Below are 19,823 nucleotides of genomic sequence, written 5' to 3' on the forward strand. Positions count from 1 at the left end.
ATATACTTACAACGATCGTCCGTAATTGCGATTATGTGGACTGCTGTTTGACATTGGCATTAGAGCTGTTGCAGTCGCGTGGAGCTGACGTGCTCGGGGCTCGCGCCAGCAGACGACGTTGAAGTGAAGTGTTGTTGTTTTTCATTTTGTTTTTCATTTCATTGCATTTCATTGCGCATACGCCTCGTTAGCTGACCAACTGTTGAGTCGACGTTGTGTAAAAATAGCCCAAAGGCGAACACTGTTATTCAACAGCAGACAATGAAATGTGGTTGGGAGTGTGGGTGAAACCACTGGCATAAACATCACCACCACCAATGTCCCCTCCACGCCCACCTCGACCATCAACAGCAATACGAAAACATCAAGAATCAATAGAGAGCAACGGGCTGTCGCTGTCGTTATTGTTGTCGTTGTCGTTGCCGAAGGGAAGCGACGTAGGTTGAAATCGTTTAACGGTATGTGATTATTATGGTTACACTGTCACGCACACATACCCACATGCATACACACCGACACACACAAAACAAACGTGCCGCACGTTGCGGCTACACGTGAGCAACTCAAACAACCCGAACGGGCCGTGTGCGGGAGCGAGAGAGAAGCATTTAGAACCAGAGAGCTTCGTCACACAAACACAAGCCGACAGCCGGCACAACGGCAACTGGTGGCCGAAGCTTCCATCGCCTCACGTCGAGTGCAATGTGAATGTGAACGTGAGCACGCGACTGTGTGTGTGAGAAAAAGCTTCGGCTCGCTGCAACGGCGGCTTCCACTAGAGCAGCAGTGCGAATCCATTGAACATTCAACGTTGCGAGCTTCAAGCAAACGGTTCGTGCTATTGCGTCGCGTGATTCGATACACATCAGCAAGATATATAGTCAATATAATAATAAAAAAAAAACTAAAAACGCATTAGATATTATACATTCACATAAGAAGCGCAAGCTTGTGGAATGATTTAAACGCACAGCTTGCAAGTGCAGCAAATTATTTGCGAGTGGCAAAACAAAATTTAGAGTATTTAGCTAATCCATTCTGTTTCGATGTAAGTCTAAGTGTGAGTATATATTAATGTGTGTGCGTGTTGATGGCAGTGAATAATATTCTAAGCAATTAATAAAAGTGCAAATGATTGTTGTTGTTGTCTTGTTGCATTTTACGTAAGTTGAACTTGAGTTGCGTAAGGTGCACAAATCATTTAAATAAATTTAGATAATAAAATATTCTATAAAGTGCAAAATGTTGAAAGCGTCCAATTTATATTTTATTTTATTATTTTTTTTTTTATTTTGAACCTAGATTTTAATTGACAAATTCACAAACTTGTTCTGATTGTTCAACAAAAGAAATATAATATAAAGAAATTTAAGCTGCGCAAAGAAATTAATCACATTCAACAATTATTCAAATTGAACTACACCAAAATAATAAGTTAACCACTGTGGAATAACTAACAGCTGCAGTCGTCACAGAAAGTAGAATCGGGTAAGCATCATTATAATATATAATACGATCTACACGCTCTATCTTAGTATTCTACGTCCCATGCAGTAAAGCTTTAAACAAAAGTTTAGGCCCACGAAGCTTTCGCCATTCAAAGCGTCAAATTCAAAACTGTTACTAATTCGCCAACTAAGCGTTTTTAGGGCTTGAAATTAATAGAGCGTCGTCTGGGTTGCTTTGTCCCAGTTCGTTTTGATAGCATTGTATTGCCTAGCACACAAGGCGGAAGTATGCCAGCGGTTATATAACAAACATGCACAGAAGCACATTTTTGAAATTTAAATATTCACTCAACACAATTCAAACAGATCAGCAAAAAAATGCATTCGATCAGCAGTCACTGACCCGCCGTACAGCCTGTAAGGGAGTAAATTCTCATATGAAACATTTCGAGAAAAATTTTGAAAAGTATGCATTTTTTTTTTTAATACGATCTTAAGTAATTTGACAAAAATTCACTTAAAAAATATATATAAATTGAGTTTTTTAAATTTATTTTTGTGTGTTTACTTGTCTTAAATTTAGAATTTTCTAGCCTTTTCCTTCAAGTACGCTTTGTGGTTTACACCGCTAAAAGCTAAGAAAATTAAACTTTGAGCTCATCTAAGTTTTAGTTGCGATTTACCTATATATAAAAATCGTTCAAACGGTTGACTACATCATAGAGATCATTAATTAATTGTACAACAATTGAAAAATTTGGAAGTCCTTAGGACAAATATTTTACATATTTTTAATATTTAAAATATGATCATTTAATTTTTTTTATTTATTTATTATTATTTTTTTTTTTCGTAGAAAAATATTAAATATATTTTCAAATAATAACTCAGAGTATAGGTTGTGGTAGGCTATTGAAATAGGCTAATGACTTATCTATTTTGTATATACCTATATTTATACATTCTACCCAGATTCTTCTATAGACTTCAAATACGTTTTAGATTTACCTAGAAGCTGTCCATTCTGTTTGTATCATAAATGCATATATATATGTTCAAGCCAAGTCGTTATGTCTCTGTGTTTGACAGTCATTTTGATAGCTATTCAAAAATTGTTTTCCTCTTTTGATTTGCAATGTAAAATTTGCCAATCAGACATATTGATTTGTTAATATTCGCATAAGCAAACTTTTATTTATGACTCTGAAAAGAAAGGAAAAAGTTGTCTAGAGCACCGTATCAAATGTTAAATATACGTTCGCTTGTTTTGAATGAATTTCACTCTGTTTTTGCGAAAGAATGAAAACGCATTTTGATTACAAATGCAATGCGCATATCGTTAATCTTATCTAGTCTTTTATTTTATTTATTTTTCTCCATTTGCTGTTTGTGAAGCAAATTTTATGTAAGCTCTCTTTGAAAGTTTATTTGGTTTCATAACTGCTGGCGGAAACGGAATTGGGGCTGTACTTTCAAATCGCCACAACAATAGAATAGTGTAGAAAGCATGTAAAGTAATCCATATATACTTATGCGTGTGTGTGTGCATGTATGTGTGTGTCATGGTAGAAGGTAAATCTAGAAACAAGTTGTGTGCATATAATAGAAATTTAAATTAGCTTTACAATTTTAGTAGCCTTAGAAATAGTTTTTCTAAAAAAAATAGGCATTAATAGAAAATACAAATTTGTTATCAATTTTATGTAAGCAAATATTATATTTATTTATTGCATTGATTATGTATAAAAAATCACAGATCAAATGTTGTATATAACTATACAAAATATATAGTCTATGTGATTTTATTATATTGCTCAACTAAGAAAAACTTCGTAAACATAATATTTAATTAAAAATTGATTAGTTACTTACTTACGTATGTATACAATATATATTTGTATTATATATATTTGGTGTAAGATTACTCACAGCAGTTTATTGACCTGCTCAGAGTACAAATATGTATATTCATCTATACGTAACATAAAAATCTAATATATGTACTTATGTATATACGAATTGTAATCTCATCTCCCTCACACATATCACTGCCCCTTGAAGACGATAGCCTATACTATATTGATATTGATAGTATAATAACGTACTATTTATATACCATTGTCCAATGAATTCAATAGATTCACATGCACGCACATGCTCTAGAATGCACACAGTAGATGTGCTAAATATAGTTTAGCTCACTTGTTGCACTTTTTAGTACATCATTTAATGCTTCCGCTGAAAAGTATGCAACGATATTTGTATGCCAATAGCGCACCAAGCCAGCTTGGGCTATAAATCAATATTAATTAATAGACGCTGACATTGACAGAACTGCAACACTTTCTTGCGGTGCATGGGGAGGCGTGTCATGTGCATAAAAAATTCATTGAAGCATTGTTAACCAGCGAAAATGCTTACATAATAGTAGAAGGGAAAACTACAGCAGTGTTGTTGTGATGTGTGTGAGTGTGTATACATACATATGTGTGTGTGTGTGTGTGTAAGTCACATGCGGACTGCGTATGCCTGTCAATGCTTATGCTTCGAATGATTACGTATGCGACAAGAAGGGCAGGAGATTGGGGCTAACGTCTTTCTCGTTCTCCATTTCCATATTGCAGTCCATGTCTTGGAGGGTGAGTGGGGTGTATCAAGGGGGCGTGGTTACATGACTATAGTTGCTGCTGCCAGCAAATCGACATCAGCTGAACAGCTGAATAGGCACGTGTTGGCAACGTATATGTGCGCCTCAACGAGTCGCATTATCCTGCCCGCTGTGCTTGCACATTGCGCGGCCCGATATCCCAATGTCAGCCGGGCTGAAAGCGAGAGGGCTTCTCTATCTGTGTGAGTGGTGCTTTGTTGCAATCGAGAGACTCAGCGCTTGGGGCGCTGGTCACATGCAGTCAAGTGTGTGCGCAGCTCTGGTTTCTATTTATGGCCCGCTTTGTGCCACGAACTTCAAAGCCTCGCCAGTTGAACGGCAAATGATTCATGCCAGCTATTGAATTCATGCAGAATAAGAATAGTTGTCTTATTCAATTGATTTGAATTATTTTGATTCGCCATAAGAGCGCAACATGTGCCGATGCTTATCTTCCAGCTGGTTCACAATTGACAGTTAATTTTGGGATATTTGTTTCTCGTTCTAAATAGGATAGCTTGAAATGAATTTAAAAATGCCACAAAGCAAATACTTTCATTGCATAATTAAATTTGTTGTATTTGCTTTGCCGAAATTCTGCTTATGCCATCAAATGTCAGCTGCAAATAAAATTGAATATAGAATAAAAATAAACTATTAAAAAAATTAAATATAATTAAAAACAAAAGTAGAAATTAATAATTAATGATTTTAGTTTCATACAATAAATGTGAATAATTTGAAATATTAACATTAACTGTACTTTAAGAATTTATAAATAAGTCAAAGGCCTCTGTTCCGGTATCTCTTGATCCGTTGATATATAAAGTTCTTGGAGGTGGCTTTCATATGATTGTAGTTTGTCCTATGCTATTCTTTTTTAAAATTTTAAATAAATACTGAATTTAAAAAAAAAAACACAGTTAATCATCTCATAGTTAATGATGTCTATCCTTCAGTATTAACTGAGAAATTAATAATTGAAAATATTATTTCATTTTAAATAAATATTGCAGTAAGCATTTAAGTCAAAGTAAACTGTAATTTTCTCAACCATTTCGCATACCGCTTTCAGCACTTGCCATCAATCGTCCTTTGTCCTTGGTTAAGGATCGTCTTGTATGTTCAACTCTGACAATGTGCCACAGTTGGCAGACTAGGAATCAAAGCTTAATCTACGAGTATAGCAATCTAGACTTTAAATAAAGCTGATTTGTTATGGACTGGTTACTAGCAACGCCTCAGTTGCATAGCGTCTTCTCCTCGCTGGGCTCCCTTGTGGGAGACACGTACGTGGTCAGCCCCAATGCATTGGGTAAGTTTCGGGTCCATGAGATAGATGTTCGTTTAGCTGACGTATTCCTTTCGACGCTAGCCATATTGAAGGAGATCAACTACAAGCTCACCTATGAAGATCAGACTTTGCGCACCTTTCGCCGTGCCATTGGCTTTGGTCAGAACGTGCGCTCCAATTTGATCCCATTGCTGGAGAATGCCAAGGACGATGAGGTGCTGGAGTCTGTCATACGCATTCTGGTCAATCTTACCGTGCCGGTGGAGTGGCTATTCTCCGTTGATATTATGAATCGCACGGAGGTGGGCCGACACACCATCTTCGAGCTGAACAAGCTGCTCTACAGCTGCAAAGAGGCCTTCACCGATCCGAAGAGCACAAAGAGCGTCGTTGAGTATATGAAACATATTCTGGAGTCGGACACAAAGCTGTCGCCCCACAAATGCGATCAGATCAACAACTGCCTCCTGCTGCTACGCAACATTCTCCACATACCGGAGACCCACGCCCACTTCCTGATGCCCGTGATGCAGTCGAACGGCGGCCATCAGGTCTCCATGCAGAATACCATATTGTGGAATCTCTTCATACAGAGCATCGACAAGCTGCTGCTCTACCTGATGACCTGTCCGCAGCGAGCGCTCTGGGGCGTGACCATGGTACAGTTGATCGCGATGATCTACAAGGATCAGCATGTGAACACCTTGCAGAAGCTGCTGAACTTGTGGTTCGAGGCATCGCTGTCGGAGAGCTCCGAGGACAACGAGAGTAACACGTCGCCGCCGAAGAAGGGCAGCGGCGATTCCAGTCCCATGCTCACCTCGGATCCCACCTCCGACTCCTCGGACAATGGCAGCAATGGCGGCAGTAGCAGCAACGGCAAGAAGGAGGGCTGCGATGAGCGGCGTCAGGCTCTGCGCGAGGGCACCGAGGCCACACTGCAGGAGGTCAGCCGCAAGGGGCATGAGTATCAGAATGCCATGGCCCGGGCGACGGCGGACGAGCCGAATGCTTCAGAGGGGGCCAACGATATTTTCGAGGCCCCCTGCTCGTCGCAGCAGCAGCATTTGAGTACCGAGGAGGCCATGGACGCCATCGACTATGAGGAGCAGGCACAGGAATACCTGCAGGAAGCGGCTGCCGTCAGTTCGGAGCCCCTGAATCTAACACAACCAGCTGACAATGTCAACAGCACTACCAATGCGGTGTACGCTAGCACCACCGCCACAGAGACCCGCACCACATCGTCCTTGTGTGGAACAACTAGCCTCTGCTACGAGCCCTTCAAGCCGCCGGCACCGCTGCCCTCACGGCGGAACACCCTGTCGGAAATGCTGTCGGACAGCTATACGCCGCACTCGCACGTCTCGGCCGTCAAATTGGGCCAGAAGTCCTCGCATGCGGGCCAACTGCAGCTGACCAAGGGCAAGTGCTGTCCGCAGAAGCGAGAGTGCCCCTCCTCCCAGTCGGAGCTCTCGGACTGTGGCTATGCCACCCAGGTGGAGAACCAGGAGTCCATCTCCACATCCAGCAACGATGATGACGGACCCCAGGGCAAGCCGCAGCATCAGAAGCCGCCGTGCAACACGAAGCCAAGGAACAAGCAGCGCACCCTCATGTCGCCCCAGGACAAAAAGGAGCTGCGTCGCAAGAAGCTGGTCAAGCGCAGCAAGAGCAGCCTGTGAGTACTGAATGTGAAGTAATTGAAGACCTAATTGATATTCCCGTCAACCATTTGCAGCATCAACATGAAGGGTCTGGTGCAGCACATGCCCACAAACTATGATATATCCAATTTGCTGAAGGAGTTCACAGTTGACTTTTTGCTCAAGGGCTACAACTATTTGGTGGAGGAGCTGCACAAGCAGCTCCTAACGAGTACGGTAAGTCGATTCATCCATCGTTTGGGAATCTCAACTGATCGAGCTCTGTCTTTTCATCCAGAAGGTGCTCATTGACACGTCGCACTTCTTCTGGCTGGTCACATTCTTTCTGAAGCTCGCCGCTCAACTGGAGCTGGACATGGAGCACATTGACACCATACTCACCTACGACGTGCTCAGCTATCTCACCTACGAGGGCGTCAGCCTCTGCGAGCAGCTCGAGCTGAACGCCCAGCAGGAGGGCAGCGATCTGCAGCCCTATTTGCGGCGCATGCACCTGGTGGTCACGGCCATCCGCGAGTTCCTGCAGACCATTGAGACGTACAACAAGGTGACGCACCTCAGCGAGGACGATCGCCAGCGCTTGCACCAGCTCCAGCTGCAGATCGGCGCCACCTCGGATCTGCGTTGTTTGTTTGTGCTGCTGCTGCGACGCTTCAATCCGCGCATCCATTCCAAGCAGTACCTGCAGGACTTGGTGGTGACCAACCACATCCTGATGCTGATCCTCGACAGTGCTGCCAAGCTGGAAGGCGGCCAGACCATCGGACTGTCCGAGCATATTGCACAGTGAGTCAAAGCATGAATCCCCAATTGAATGGAGTCGTTCAATTTCTGCTGCTCCCATTAGATTTGCCACTCTGGAGGTCATGCACTACTACGGCATTCTGCTAGAGGACTTTGATAACAATGGCGAGTTCGTCAACGATTGCATCTTTACCATGATGCACCACATCGGCGGCGACCTGGGCCAGATTGGCGTGCTCTTCCAGCCAATCATACTAAAGACGTACTCTCGCATCTGGGAGGCGGACTACGAGCTATGCGACGTAAGTTTGTTTGGGCGAGATTTAAGTCGTTTATCATTCATGATATATTCATCTATCATGCAGGATTGGTCTGATCTCATTGAACATGTTATACACAAGTTTATGAACACGCCGCCCAAATCTCCCTTGACCATACCAACAACGTCGTTGACTGAAATGACGAAGGAGCATAACCAGGAGCACACTGTTTGGTAAGCTTGGCCTAGCTGGAGTGTAGCCGACCGGCAGATACTCTGGACAGAATTTGATGTTTTATTATTGCAATTGCAGCACCTGGTCGCAGGAGGAGATGGACACTCTGTATTGGTATTATGTGCAGAGCAAAAAGAACAATGATATCGTGGGCAAGATCGTGAAGCTCTTTAGCAATAATGGCAACAAGCTGAAGACTCGAATTTCCATCATTCAACAGCTGCTGCAGCAGGTATGTACCAGATAATTGTGTCACGAATTCCGAGTGTCGCTAATCTATTGGGAAACTCGGCAGGATATCATCACTTTGCTGGAGTATGATGATCTGATGAAGTTCGAGGATGCCGAGTATCAGAGAACACTGCTAACCACGCCCACATCGGCCACAACCGAGTCGGGCATCGAGCTGAAGGAGAGCGCCGCCGGCAAGCCATCCGATGATGTACAGGTGGGTTGGGAGCTTAGTTGGGCCTAGATTATAGCAAACGACAATCGACTTCTTATTTAGATTTTGCTGGATCTGATTATTAAGGAGCACAAGTCGTACCATCTGGTCTGGCTGCAGAAGCTGCTGCTCGAGTGCTGCTACATCAAGCTGATGCTCAAGTCCGGCAGCAGTCTGGCCGACGCGGATCCCATCATGGAGCCAGTGGCCTATCACTACATATACAAGCAAAAGTCCATTCCGGTCGTCCAGTGGAACAACGAGCAGTCGACAACGATGCTGTATCAGCCGTTTGTCCTGCTGCTCCATAAGCTGGGCATACAGCTGCCGGCGGATGCGGGCTCCATATTCGCTCGCATTCCGGACTATTGGACGCCGGAGACGATGTTCGGGCTGGCCAAGAAGCTGGGACCGTTGGATAAACGTGAGTTACTCAAATTGAAGGTGATGTATATACCGGTATCAATAATTTTTGCTCTCTTTGTCGACGACACAAATTTTGATTATGGGAATCTCGCCCGCATCCACTCGCAACGTCATTTCATTTTCTTCAACCTAACGTAAATCGCTCAACTAATCTATGCGCCATGTCTAACTCTCCTCAAATCTATTCCGCTTTGCATCTCACAAAACATCTCTCTCACTGTGGCTGTGTGTGTCTGTTAATCGGTGTATTTCGATATGCTCTGTGCCTCTCTCCTCTGCTCCTCATTTTCGGCTCTTGTAGTGACGCTCAAATTCGATCCCAGCGAGCTGGAGGAGACGCCCTCGTCGAGCGCCTCGTCGCGCTATCATCTCACCGGCGCCCGCAATTCCCTCAGCTCCATTGGCAGCCTGGACGCCGACTACGTGGAGCCCGAGGAGCTGGCGCTCATACCCGAGGTAGATGCCGCCGTGGAGAAGGCAGCGGCAGCCGGTGCGGCCATTGCTGTCAGCGACATCTTTGCCGTGCCCAAGGCCAAGCATTGCAACTCGATCATCAGGTGCGTAGCTCAGCTCTCCCTCTCTCTCTCTCTCTCTCTTTGTGTGTGATTGACTGATTAATTGTATGTTGGTCTTTCTTGATCTCTCTGTTGGCAGGTACACACCAGATCCGACACCGCCTGTGCCCAACTGGCTGCAGTTGGTCATGCGCAGCAAATGCAATCAGCGACCCGGCCCAACAGCCGACACCGGCGATTGGTAAGTGCCATAAAAAGAGAAAAAAGCAAAACAGTTGACCAAGTGCCCGAAAGGCCCAGAAAGCCAACAGATTTATGGCACACGGCAGCCGTTAAGACGCTCGCTCTGCAAACATATTGTTTACATGGCGCCCTCAATGCAATTTATGAACTTTAAGACCCGACTCCGCATTTACTTTCGTGTGTTGACAGTTGTCGTTGCCTTTGCGGTTGCCGTTGCACCACTCGCAGCCTGCAGCTTGCAGCTTGCAACAACTCTCACAGCTCGCACTAAATGTCAGCCCATTGTTGGCCATTGTCTGGTGTGTTGGTTAAAGCCTAGAACGGTTTGTGCTCCCCCTGCCTACCCCTTAACTTAATTCATAAGCTTGTGCATCCGTATTCGGCACTGTCCATATACATATATATACATATGTGTATGTGTGTGTGTGTGTACATGCATATATCTAGTTGTTTGCATCTCGGTGGAGGCTTACGGACCTCACACGATCTGCCTGCTGCTCATGTTGAACGGCATTTTGCGTACTGTTTATGATAGCATTTTTTCTCTCTCTCTTTTCGTGTTGTTGCACAGTGCTCCAAGATCGCAGATAAATGCACCCTGAACTATTGATATGGGGGAAATACATGTATACAAAAACTGGGCAGCTGAATTGACTTGGGCAGGTTCGCAGCAGGCAAAAGGTTGCTTGGAAAACTTTTGATCTTTTTGAGCAGCAGGTTAAACAGGCTTAGATAACTAAGATATATTTTCATATATATTTCAGCTGGGTTAAAATTTCTGATTCTAAAAATATTTTAGAGTACAGTACCATAACATTATAAAAACAAAATGTAAGAATGTTTTTCAATATTCTAAAACATGCTAATACAATCCAAAAATTCATAAAGATGAGCTTAAATTCTTAAGCGCATTTCCTAGTCGCCTTCTGCCTAAAATACCCTAGTTTCTATTTCGCTCTTTTTTCTGTTGAACAATATTGTCGTTTGACACCTTTAAAGTTTCTGCATCAGTTTCTCGCGAATCAGAGGCTGAATTCAAATCAATGCTGTGTCCATGAGATACATTGTCTGACCCGTGTCAGCGCACCCAGCTCAACACGAAATGAAGTCATCGCGATTAGCACGTGCAGCGCTTGTATCTTGACTCCAATGCATTGATGGAGTCGAGTGCCACGTCGCAGCGTGGACGGTAGCAAAAATATCAATATGGATACGAATTAATTAAGCCGACGTGGCGCAAAAGCATTGCGACCTCGTTCACTAATCAAAAATAATACTCAGAAGGTTCACTGAGGGAAAAAGGGGTTTAGCTGAAGCTAGAGTCGAGAGATGATATAAAATAAAATTGAATTTTGGTGAAAATGAAATTAATTAAATTATAATAAAATATATACATGTATAAATATATAATAATAAATTATATATAAGTTTTGACATGTAGCCTACAAAAAAAGAAAATTAAATAGAATTATAACATACTATTATTAATAAATGAGAAATTAAATAATATTAATAATAATAATAAAATTAAAAAAATAAAAAATAAATTAAAAAAATTATATTTAAAAAAAGTTTTTTAATCATAATATTTAAAAATAAACGTGAACTAAATCAAAAATTAAAAAATAAACAAATAAAAATAATATATAATATAATATAACAACAATTATAAAATAAAAAATTAATATATTTTATACTTAATTAGAAGTATATAATTATACATCTTTAGCTAATATATCCTCAATTAAAAATTATTAAATTTTTCTCGCAGCGTAATAAATTGATCAAGCCTCGAGACATCTAATCAGTGCTCACAGCTTCAATGTTAATTGCCAATTTGCAATTGGCCCATTGTTGCTATAAGCAAAAGTAATTTAAATTGTTCTTTGGTACAGGCAATAAATGAACGATAAATTTAATTGGAGCTCAAAGCAGACCGACAATGCTCAAACAATACTAAATGACATTTGGCAAATGTTAGAAATGCATCCTCAGCTCGATTCAATAGCATGGGAAAAACGCGTAGACAAAGACAACTTTGCACTGTTTTTTTTTTTCGAGTTTCAAGTTTCTTCTCAATTTGTTGTTCAATAACGCTTTGCATTCTACACTGTGATGGTATTTTATTTATTATATTAGGGAGCTTTGCTACATTTTGAGCGCTAATGTGAAACGAGTTTTGTGCCAAAGTAAAAGTCAAATGCCCGCAAGCTAAAGATCGCATCCGCAGATATTTGTCGCATGCGTGCAGAGCTCACAGTTATCGCAAACAAGTTCTTCTGCATTCGCACATACGAATTCAAACCCTGATGTTAGTTAGCTAAGGCTAAAAGCCAAACTGATTTATACCATTGATATTTTGTTTACCAAATCAATTGCGTCAGTTCTTGGCCTAGGTGTGGTGCCTGACGCTTGGGGACAGGTTTCAATTAAAGCTCAATGAGCGATTCGAGAAGCGGATTCTTTGATAGCACACAAAGCCACTTTGACAAGCTGCCGATAACTTGGACTCTAAGTAGCCAAACCAGCATTAGAATGGCATGGCTGAGACTTAATGTGCATCTTCACGCCCATTCAGTGTTTACACTTGGCATATAAATAATGTGATTAATAATCGTTGTTTAGCTATCGATTTGGCAACGACAAAAATATGTGTTATTTATTGTTATTATTGTTGGCTTGGTTCGTATTTCATGAAGATCTAACAAACAGATAGCTGGAGATTCTCTGTAATAAGGATAAAATATTAAATATTTCTCATATTGATTCAGAGTTTCATATATAAATAGATAACTATCATCAAACTAACCCACCATATAATAATAATATAATAATATATATATAACCCACCCCAATGGGTATACCGAATCCTTAGGCTGTTTGCAACATCATCCATCAAATGCTCAACATCCTAAAGCAGATCAACATTCAACTCCATCTATCACTGTCAGTCTAGCCATATAAACTAGAATAGTAGTAGCTGCTGCTCAAGAGGTTCAAGGCGTCGCCTACTTGGGCACTCCCGGCCAGGGTTTATTTGCTAACTGTGTCAATTAATTGCTCCGCTGATTTTGATTGACAGCGCGGTGAAAGATAACAAGAGACAGCAAAGAAAACGACTTCATATGGAATATTACTTATAGCTATGACAGTCTCAATTCACAATAGATGTTAGCATCTCGGTGGCATTTAGCACTTGACTGGCTCTAACATAACAGCAATTAATGACAACTGAACAGTATTTTTAAGTGACTTCGAATTCGACACCAAATTTTATTGCCGATTTGACAAATCAGCCGCAAATGACATGAAAACATGAACGAGATATGTGACTATGTATTAAACAAGATAAGTTTTGAGTGGCAGAAACATAATACGCGTTGTGCAGAAGTATTTATTAAACAATTGTCAAAGATATACGTGCTATGATGTGAGATATATAAGTTAAATTCATTTGACATTCTTATCTATAGAAGATCTATGATAACTGAGACTAGGCAAGAACACTCTGAAAAATCGAAAAATTGAAAAAAACAAAAAAAAAAAAAAACACAAAAATAAATATATATAAATTTTTTCTTATTTTGATTATATTAGAATTTCTAATTTAGAAATCAGTATATCCTCCGAAATATCTTACTATACTTTAAAAATTTAATTATGATATATAATATGGAAGCTAAACCCGTTTATCTGCTCGACTATATAAATCCGAAAATTGACAAAATACATATATACATATGTATAAAAATGTATATGTTATACCTATGAATATGATATCATGTATTACATTTAAACATATTTAAAAATTGTAAAACAATTTATTTATTTATTTATTTTTTTTTTTTTTGTATATTTTTTTATATATCTAATTTTATTATGATTACAATTAAAAAAAAAATTTTTTTATACATTTTTATTTTTTCTCTGTCATCTTTTCTATTATTTTTTGTATTTATCAAGTAGCTGCACTTTATTTCTTAATCTCCATTACAGTTTTTTTTGCATATACATGCATATATTTTTTCAATTTCTAACCCGCTCTAACCCAAACGCCTTTCGTAGTCTTTGGCTTGCTTTGTTATTAATAACTTTTGCGCAAATTAACACAATGGCCTTAGCAAGTGGGCACGAGGCACAGTTATTTCATGGATTTTACGCCTGCGGCGCGTGGGCGTTGACAAAATGCAATTTTCCAAAAAGTAATTTAATTTGACGCCTGGCGAAAATTGAAATTGACATTTGTTGTGCGGCCCACAAGGAAGTCAACGAGCAGCGAGCGATTCCAGCTGAAGCCGAAATGCCTTCACTCTAGGCGGACTGGAGCCGTGTGGGTCGACTCTCTGTCCGAAATGTCCCAGCGAGTGGCTGTCTGTCCATCTGTCTGTCTGTCTGCCAGTGGGTAAACAAATATGAGCATGCATTCAGCATAGCATTGCATTCTATTGTGGTTTGGTTAAACGGCAGCAGGCAGAAGACTTGGCCGAACACAAGTCGCAACTGCGGCGACCTTCTATGGGGCGCATTGCTGTTGTTTTTGGTTTAATTTTGCTCTTTTTTTTTGCATTTTTGGTTTTTTGTGGGTTTGGCCCGAAATGTTGTTAACATTTTGCTGCAATTTATGAGGCAACCGACAACAGACAACAGACGCGCGGCATTAAGCGCAACATGCTGAAAAACATGGACAGCAATTGCACTCTTTGGTGTGGATTGCAAAGCCACAGCACCACATCAATCAGTCGCATAAATCATTTTAATTATTAAATAAACAAGTTTCAAGCCGACTCGGCTAGGCTGACTCAGCAATTGCCACTGGGCCAGGCGCAGGGTGTGAGAATAAGCTCCTGGTAAATACAGTACAATATATTATACGTATATGTATGTATGCATACGAGCCAAGCCATCAAAGGGTTAATTGAGCAACGTTTGATGGCCTGTTTAGGTGTGCCTAGGAGCTACCGTGACTGAGATTATCCAATAAAAAGCTAAAATACTTAATAATTGGCCTTTTAATTGTTCTATTTAGTTCAAGTGGAGTATTTGGAGCATATGTTGAATATATACCAAAGACTACTTAAATTGGATATGAAAGGAAAGTGTTATACATGAGCTATAGAGCAGATGAAGAGAGAGCAAGGACTTCAAATATAGCTCGAGTATGAACTTAAGACAGATATAAACGTCCCTTATAAGAGATCTTTTATAACTCAATCATATATATCTCTATAGAGAGAGCTAATTATAATCAGCTCAACTATATTTAACTGACTTGGTCAACTTCCTAGAAACTTTCCTGACATTCCTTAAGTCTAATCACAGCAATCTCTCCCTCCTATTTCTCACAGCGTCACAGCTGGCGAAGACGAGGGCATGGGCAAGTCGAATGCCTCCACGCAGCAGGCGCCGTGCACAGCGAATCCGAGCAGCACGCTGGCCAAGCTGAACAAGTTGAGCAACTGTACGTTCATGTCGCCACCAAATGAGAACAGCAGCAGCTCCGGCTGCGGCGCCACGGTCTCATCGCAGTCAGCTGGCGTGCTGATGGGTAACAGCTCACCGGATGCGAATGCGAATGCGGATGCTCTGATGAAGTCGTCGTTCGAGCGGCTGGAGGTGACGGGCACACACTTTGCGCGACCAAATAACTTGGATCAGGAGTACAGTGCGATGGTGGCGTCGGTCTACGATAACGAGATTGCCAAGTGAGTGAGTTAGAGAGCTCTTGGGATTGAGATTGAGATTGAGCGGGCCAGCTAATTGACAATTAGACACATTGCGCAAATGCCAAAAAAGCCAGCGAGCGAGCGAGCGACCGATCGAGCCACTGACAGAATGTCAAGCTGTCAATATATATAAATATATACATATATATATATATATATATATATATATATATATATATATATATATATATATTTATTGATTTATATACATACATATATATGTATATATATTGAATGGTCGCCCTGCTGCACGGCGGAAGCATGCCAGGCATTTTTTCGACAGTGTCTCACATAAATTTATGGCGGGCAATTATTCAATTTAAGGCGAAATCGATTTCAACCAAATTTGGAGGCGGTTGCTTGTCCAACTCTAATATTAATTTATTTATCTATCCATCGGGCGGCCTCAAAAAAGGCGCGTCTATTTGGAATGCAAATCGGGTGCATTTGTATTTGGACACTGATATTCTCTGTTAACTGATTTTATTTCAGATTATTTATTTATTTACATTTTGTTTGATTTTGCTTTTTTGTTTGGGCTTGTTATTTACCCAGTTTGCTAATGCTTGCCGATGTCTTTTACATCTTCAATTCTCATCGCAGCAGTGACAATGTCTCAGTGGCTTCCGACTTGACCCGCATGTATGTCAGCGATGAGGATGAGAGGCATGAGTTCCGAGTGCCAGTGCCGCATTATCTTTGAGATTCGCAGGCAGAGGCAGAGGGTGAGAGAGTGTGACAGAGAGATAGAGAGAGAGAGAGAGAGATAGAGGGCGAGGCAGAGGGAAACACAGTGAGAAAGAGAGAATGTGTGTATGAGAGAGAGAGAGAGAGAGAGAGAGTGGTAGAGTGAGAGAGAGAGATGGATGTATATATTGAATGACAAAGGCAGACAATGAACAAACCCAGACCCCGATTTAAAGCAGTTTATTCAAGTACCTTGCACAGTTTTGCAACTCTATTAACCAATTATAATATCAGAATTATATATCATACATACAACAAAAATTATTAAAATATATTCAATGTTACATTCGTATTTAAGTCTTTATTATATAAATAAACTAGAACTAAGCAAAAATGAAAAACCATTTATATATTACTTTACCCTCGTAAAAAACACAAAATAATTTCAGATTTATAATCAAATATATATTTCATTGAAATTTATGTCTGCTATTTCTGTCCGCAACTTTTCTAGAAAGAATTTCTTATCTTTGACCTTCTAAATAATTCTAATAGTTAAACATAATCTTACAATATTACAAATGTATATTAATTAATAAACTATTTTAAACATGAACATAAAGTTTCCCACACTTTAAATCTATCTATCTGTTATAAAGAACAAAATAACTTAAACAATATATATAATTAAAGCTGTAAAAAATTGATTGAACAACAAATTGAATATCTATTCTCAAGGGTATGAAAAGTGCATTATTTTGTTAAAATCTTAAGTATGAAGAAAACAAGAAATACATATATAAATATATACTGAAAAGACATACAAATATATTGGAACTTTAGTAAATAGCTAATAAGATTAAGCAAGCCTTATGATTACTGTACTTGTTTAAAATACACAAATAGTACAATGGGCAGTTCCTGGTTGAAATAGTGCAAATATACAAATACCGCGAAAATATTTTTACACAAAATATTGCCGAAATGTTTCATATGTAAAGCTAAATTATATTTTAAGATGCACTTTACACACACACACACACACACGAACAAAATTAACAATAATAAGAACAACAAGTATAAACTGTGTCTGTCTAGCTGTTATAGAGTGCATTATTATGCATTGTATGGATATTGTAACAAATAAAGCTTTCCTTGTAGTAATCCATGTTTTGTGTTCTGCTCGGCTGGGAAACATATTGTAGAGTTAGATACACCTCGGGGCCCACACGCTGTGCCACAGGCGAATACAAATGACAAAAAATCGAACTGCATTTGAACTCTGCTGGCCGGCTGGCCGAAAGATTTAAGCCGCTTGTGATATATGTGCCGCAAATTGGCGGAGCCAGAAGAAAAACGAGCTATGACCACTGCGAATTAAGGTCATTGGCGTTAGCGGAATCTGCAGCCAAAATCTGTAGCTCTGACTCGGACTGTGACTGTGACTGTGCCTCCGTGTTCCACGCATGTGCGGCCAAACGGTAGCCGAGCAAACAGTCTATATCTTAGACATGTGCTTAATATGGCCCAAGTGCACAGAGATATACAAATGTAGCGGCCAAAGCCCAGTCGACTAAAATGGTAAACATGCCAAAAACAATTACCAAATGCTGCAAAAGTCGAGAGCAAACAGCGAACAGCGAACAGCAAATATTGCACAAATAACCGTACGAAAATAATAATAATAATAATAATTGTGGCCAATTGCTGTTTAGTTGGCAGTTAATTGCAACATGGCCAAGACAATCGAGCTGCACGAGTTGCCCAGACTAAATGTTCTCCGGCGTTACAATTCTTTTCCTCACATTCAAAAGTCACTCGAGTCGCCGACAAAATGGCAAATGAACTAGTTCCAAATATTAATATTGCTTAGTTCACTCTAAGCATTTTATCCTTACAATTTTATATCCAGCATGAAAAGGCTAGCCAAATGTGTAAGTATTAATTTTTTAATTATAAAAAGAATTTAAAATAAAATTTAAGACTCAAACAGATACCAAGACAACAAAAATAAAATAAAAAGGAATTTTTATTTTCTATAAATGTAATTTATAGAAAAAAAAAATAAAATAAAATAAAAATTATATATTTGAATAAATACCATATAAATTAATTTTAAAAGTAAATATCTTTTTATTTTTGAGCAAATATCTTTTAATATTCATTTTTAGATATTATTGATAAATTAATATAATATAATTTTCCAAATAATTTTTGCATTATTTTATATGAACTAAATCTGAATATAAAATATCCAAGAGCCACTTCATCCGTAAATCAAATAAAATTTCTCTTAAATTGCTCTACACAAATCTTTGTTAAAAAATGTCGACTCATCTTCATTAAATATTAATTTCCGGTAAATTGGTTAGATAATAAAATGATAACAAATAAAAGCAATATGAAAACTATCTAAAAAAAAAAAAAATATTAATTATAAATAACTGTAATTTTTCTATGAAAATCTACTGCATAACATTTTTTTTATAAATTTCATTTTGGTATTGTTTAATATTTGTTTATATTTATTTATTGCTGTTGCTTAAGCACTTCATAAATTTCATTCAAAATATAAAATTGTGCTTTAGATCTAAGCACTGATAAGATGTTTTAAAAGCCATTCAGACACTCGAATTAATTTCAAGATGACGAGCAGCCAGACAGAAAGTGCGTTGCTCTAATTAATGTTTTCAATCCCAAAAATGTTTCATTAACTTGTTCAGCTTGTTTATGTTTCTTGGCCAAATATCCGAGTTTTTATTTATGAATATACAGGTTGCTTAAACAGCTGGGCTTTACCAATGCTCTAATGGCTAACATAAACACCAAATTGTGAATTGATAAATAATAATGTGGTCCACAATAATTTGCCATCCCTCGTTCTTCTTGCCAAATGCAGAATGCTGGCTCAGATACGGGGCTCACGTCGCGTCGTCGTGGCTGGTGACTGTCGTCGCAGCGACGGGACTGCTGCTTGGCTTGGCTTGGGTTGGCTTGGGCTATGGCTTTTTGGTTTTGGCTTTGGCTTTGGCCGTGCCGCAATTACCAAGACAGGCAGCTAATTTTATTTGCTGTAAACGTGCGCCTCCATCTCTTGTCTGTTATTATTATTGTTGTTGCTGTTGTTGTTGTTATTTATGCTGACTTATTGTCGGTGGGAATTATTTGACGATGACTTTTCAGGCGTTGCGTGTCTGGGCCGCATTAGCCACTAAAAATCAGAAGTCAGTCGGAATAGACAAAAGGCGCCTACGTCAATTGAGTTGTCAGCCAATTGACTAGACATTACTCAGGGTGGTCTAACAGTTCACAATTAGGCGGGTGTTAATGGAAGGCGTTGAAGTGCTTTAAACACAATTCGAATTTTATTTAGTTTGTTGCTGTTTCGGCAAAGATATGCAAATCGAATAGGAAATCGGGGCAGCGGCAGAGGCGAGTGTCAACAGTTTTGATTAGAGTGTCTAAAGACATTTTGATACACAATAGAATA

General features: G+C 39.6%; 1 protein-coding gene across 8 annotated transcripts; it reads left to right on the forward strand.

The window, feature by feature from the left end:
- The first annotated feature begins 546 nt into the window (after positions 1-546).
- tim (timeless) lies at positions 547-16,385 on the forward strand. 8 transcript variants are annotated; one of them, XM_089258607.1, is made up of 14 exons: positions 547-1,048; positions 5,171-5,410; positions 5,471-7,070; positions 7,131-7,272; positions 7,334-7,842; positions 7,904-8,102; positions 8,166-8,293; positions 8,373-8,526; positions 8,590-8,742; positions 8,803-9,163; positions 9,467-9,722; positions 9,820-9,921; positions 15,269-15,625; positions 16,250-16,385. In XM_089258607.1, the coding sequence occupies exons 2-14, from the start codon at positions 5,314-5,316 to the stop codon at positions 16,347-16,349; spliced, it is 4,158 nt and encodes a 1,385-aa protein (XP_089114733.1). In that variant the 5' UTR covers positions 547-1,048; positions 5,171-5,313; the 3' UTR covers positions 16,350-16,385. The 8 variants fall into 8 exon arrangements, with proteins under 8 accessions (XP_089114733.1, XP_030242767.1, XP_030242769.1 ...); XM_030386907.2 differs by lacking the exon at positions 547-1,048 and adding an exon at positions 1,303-1,488; XM_030386909.2 differs by lacking the exon at positions 547-1,048 and adding an exon at positions 1,303-1,488 and having other exon boundaries at positions 8,827-9,163.
- Positions 16,386-19,823: the final 3,438 nt, after the last annotated feature.

This window comes from Drosophila navojoa, chromosome 3 (assembly GCF_054131105.1).
Source record: "Drosophila navojoa isolate 15081-1374.11 chromosome 3, UAZ_NAV_1.0, whole genome shotgun sequence".
NCBI classification, from domain to species: domain Eukaryota; kingdom Metazoa; phylum Arthropoda; class Insecta; order Diptera; family Drosophilidae; genus Drosophila; species Drosophila navojoa.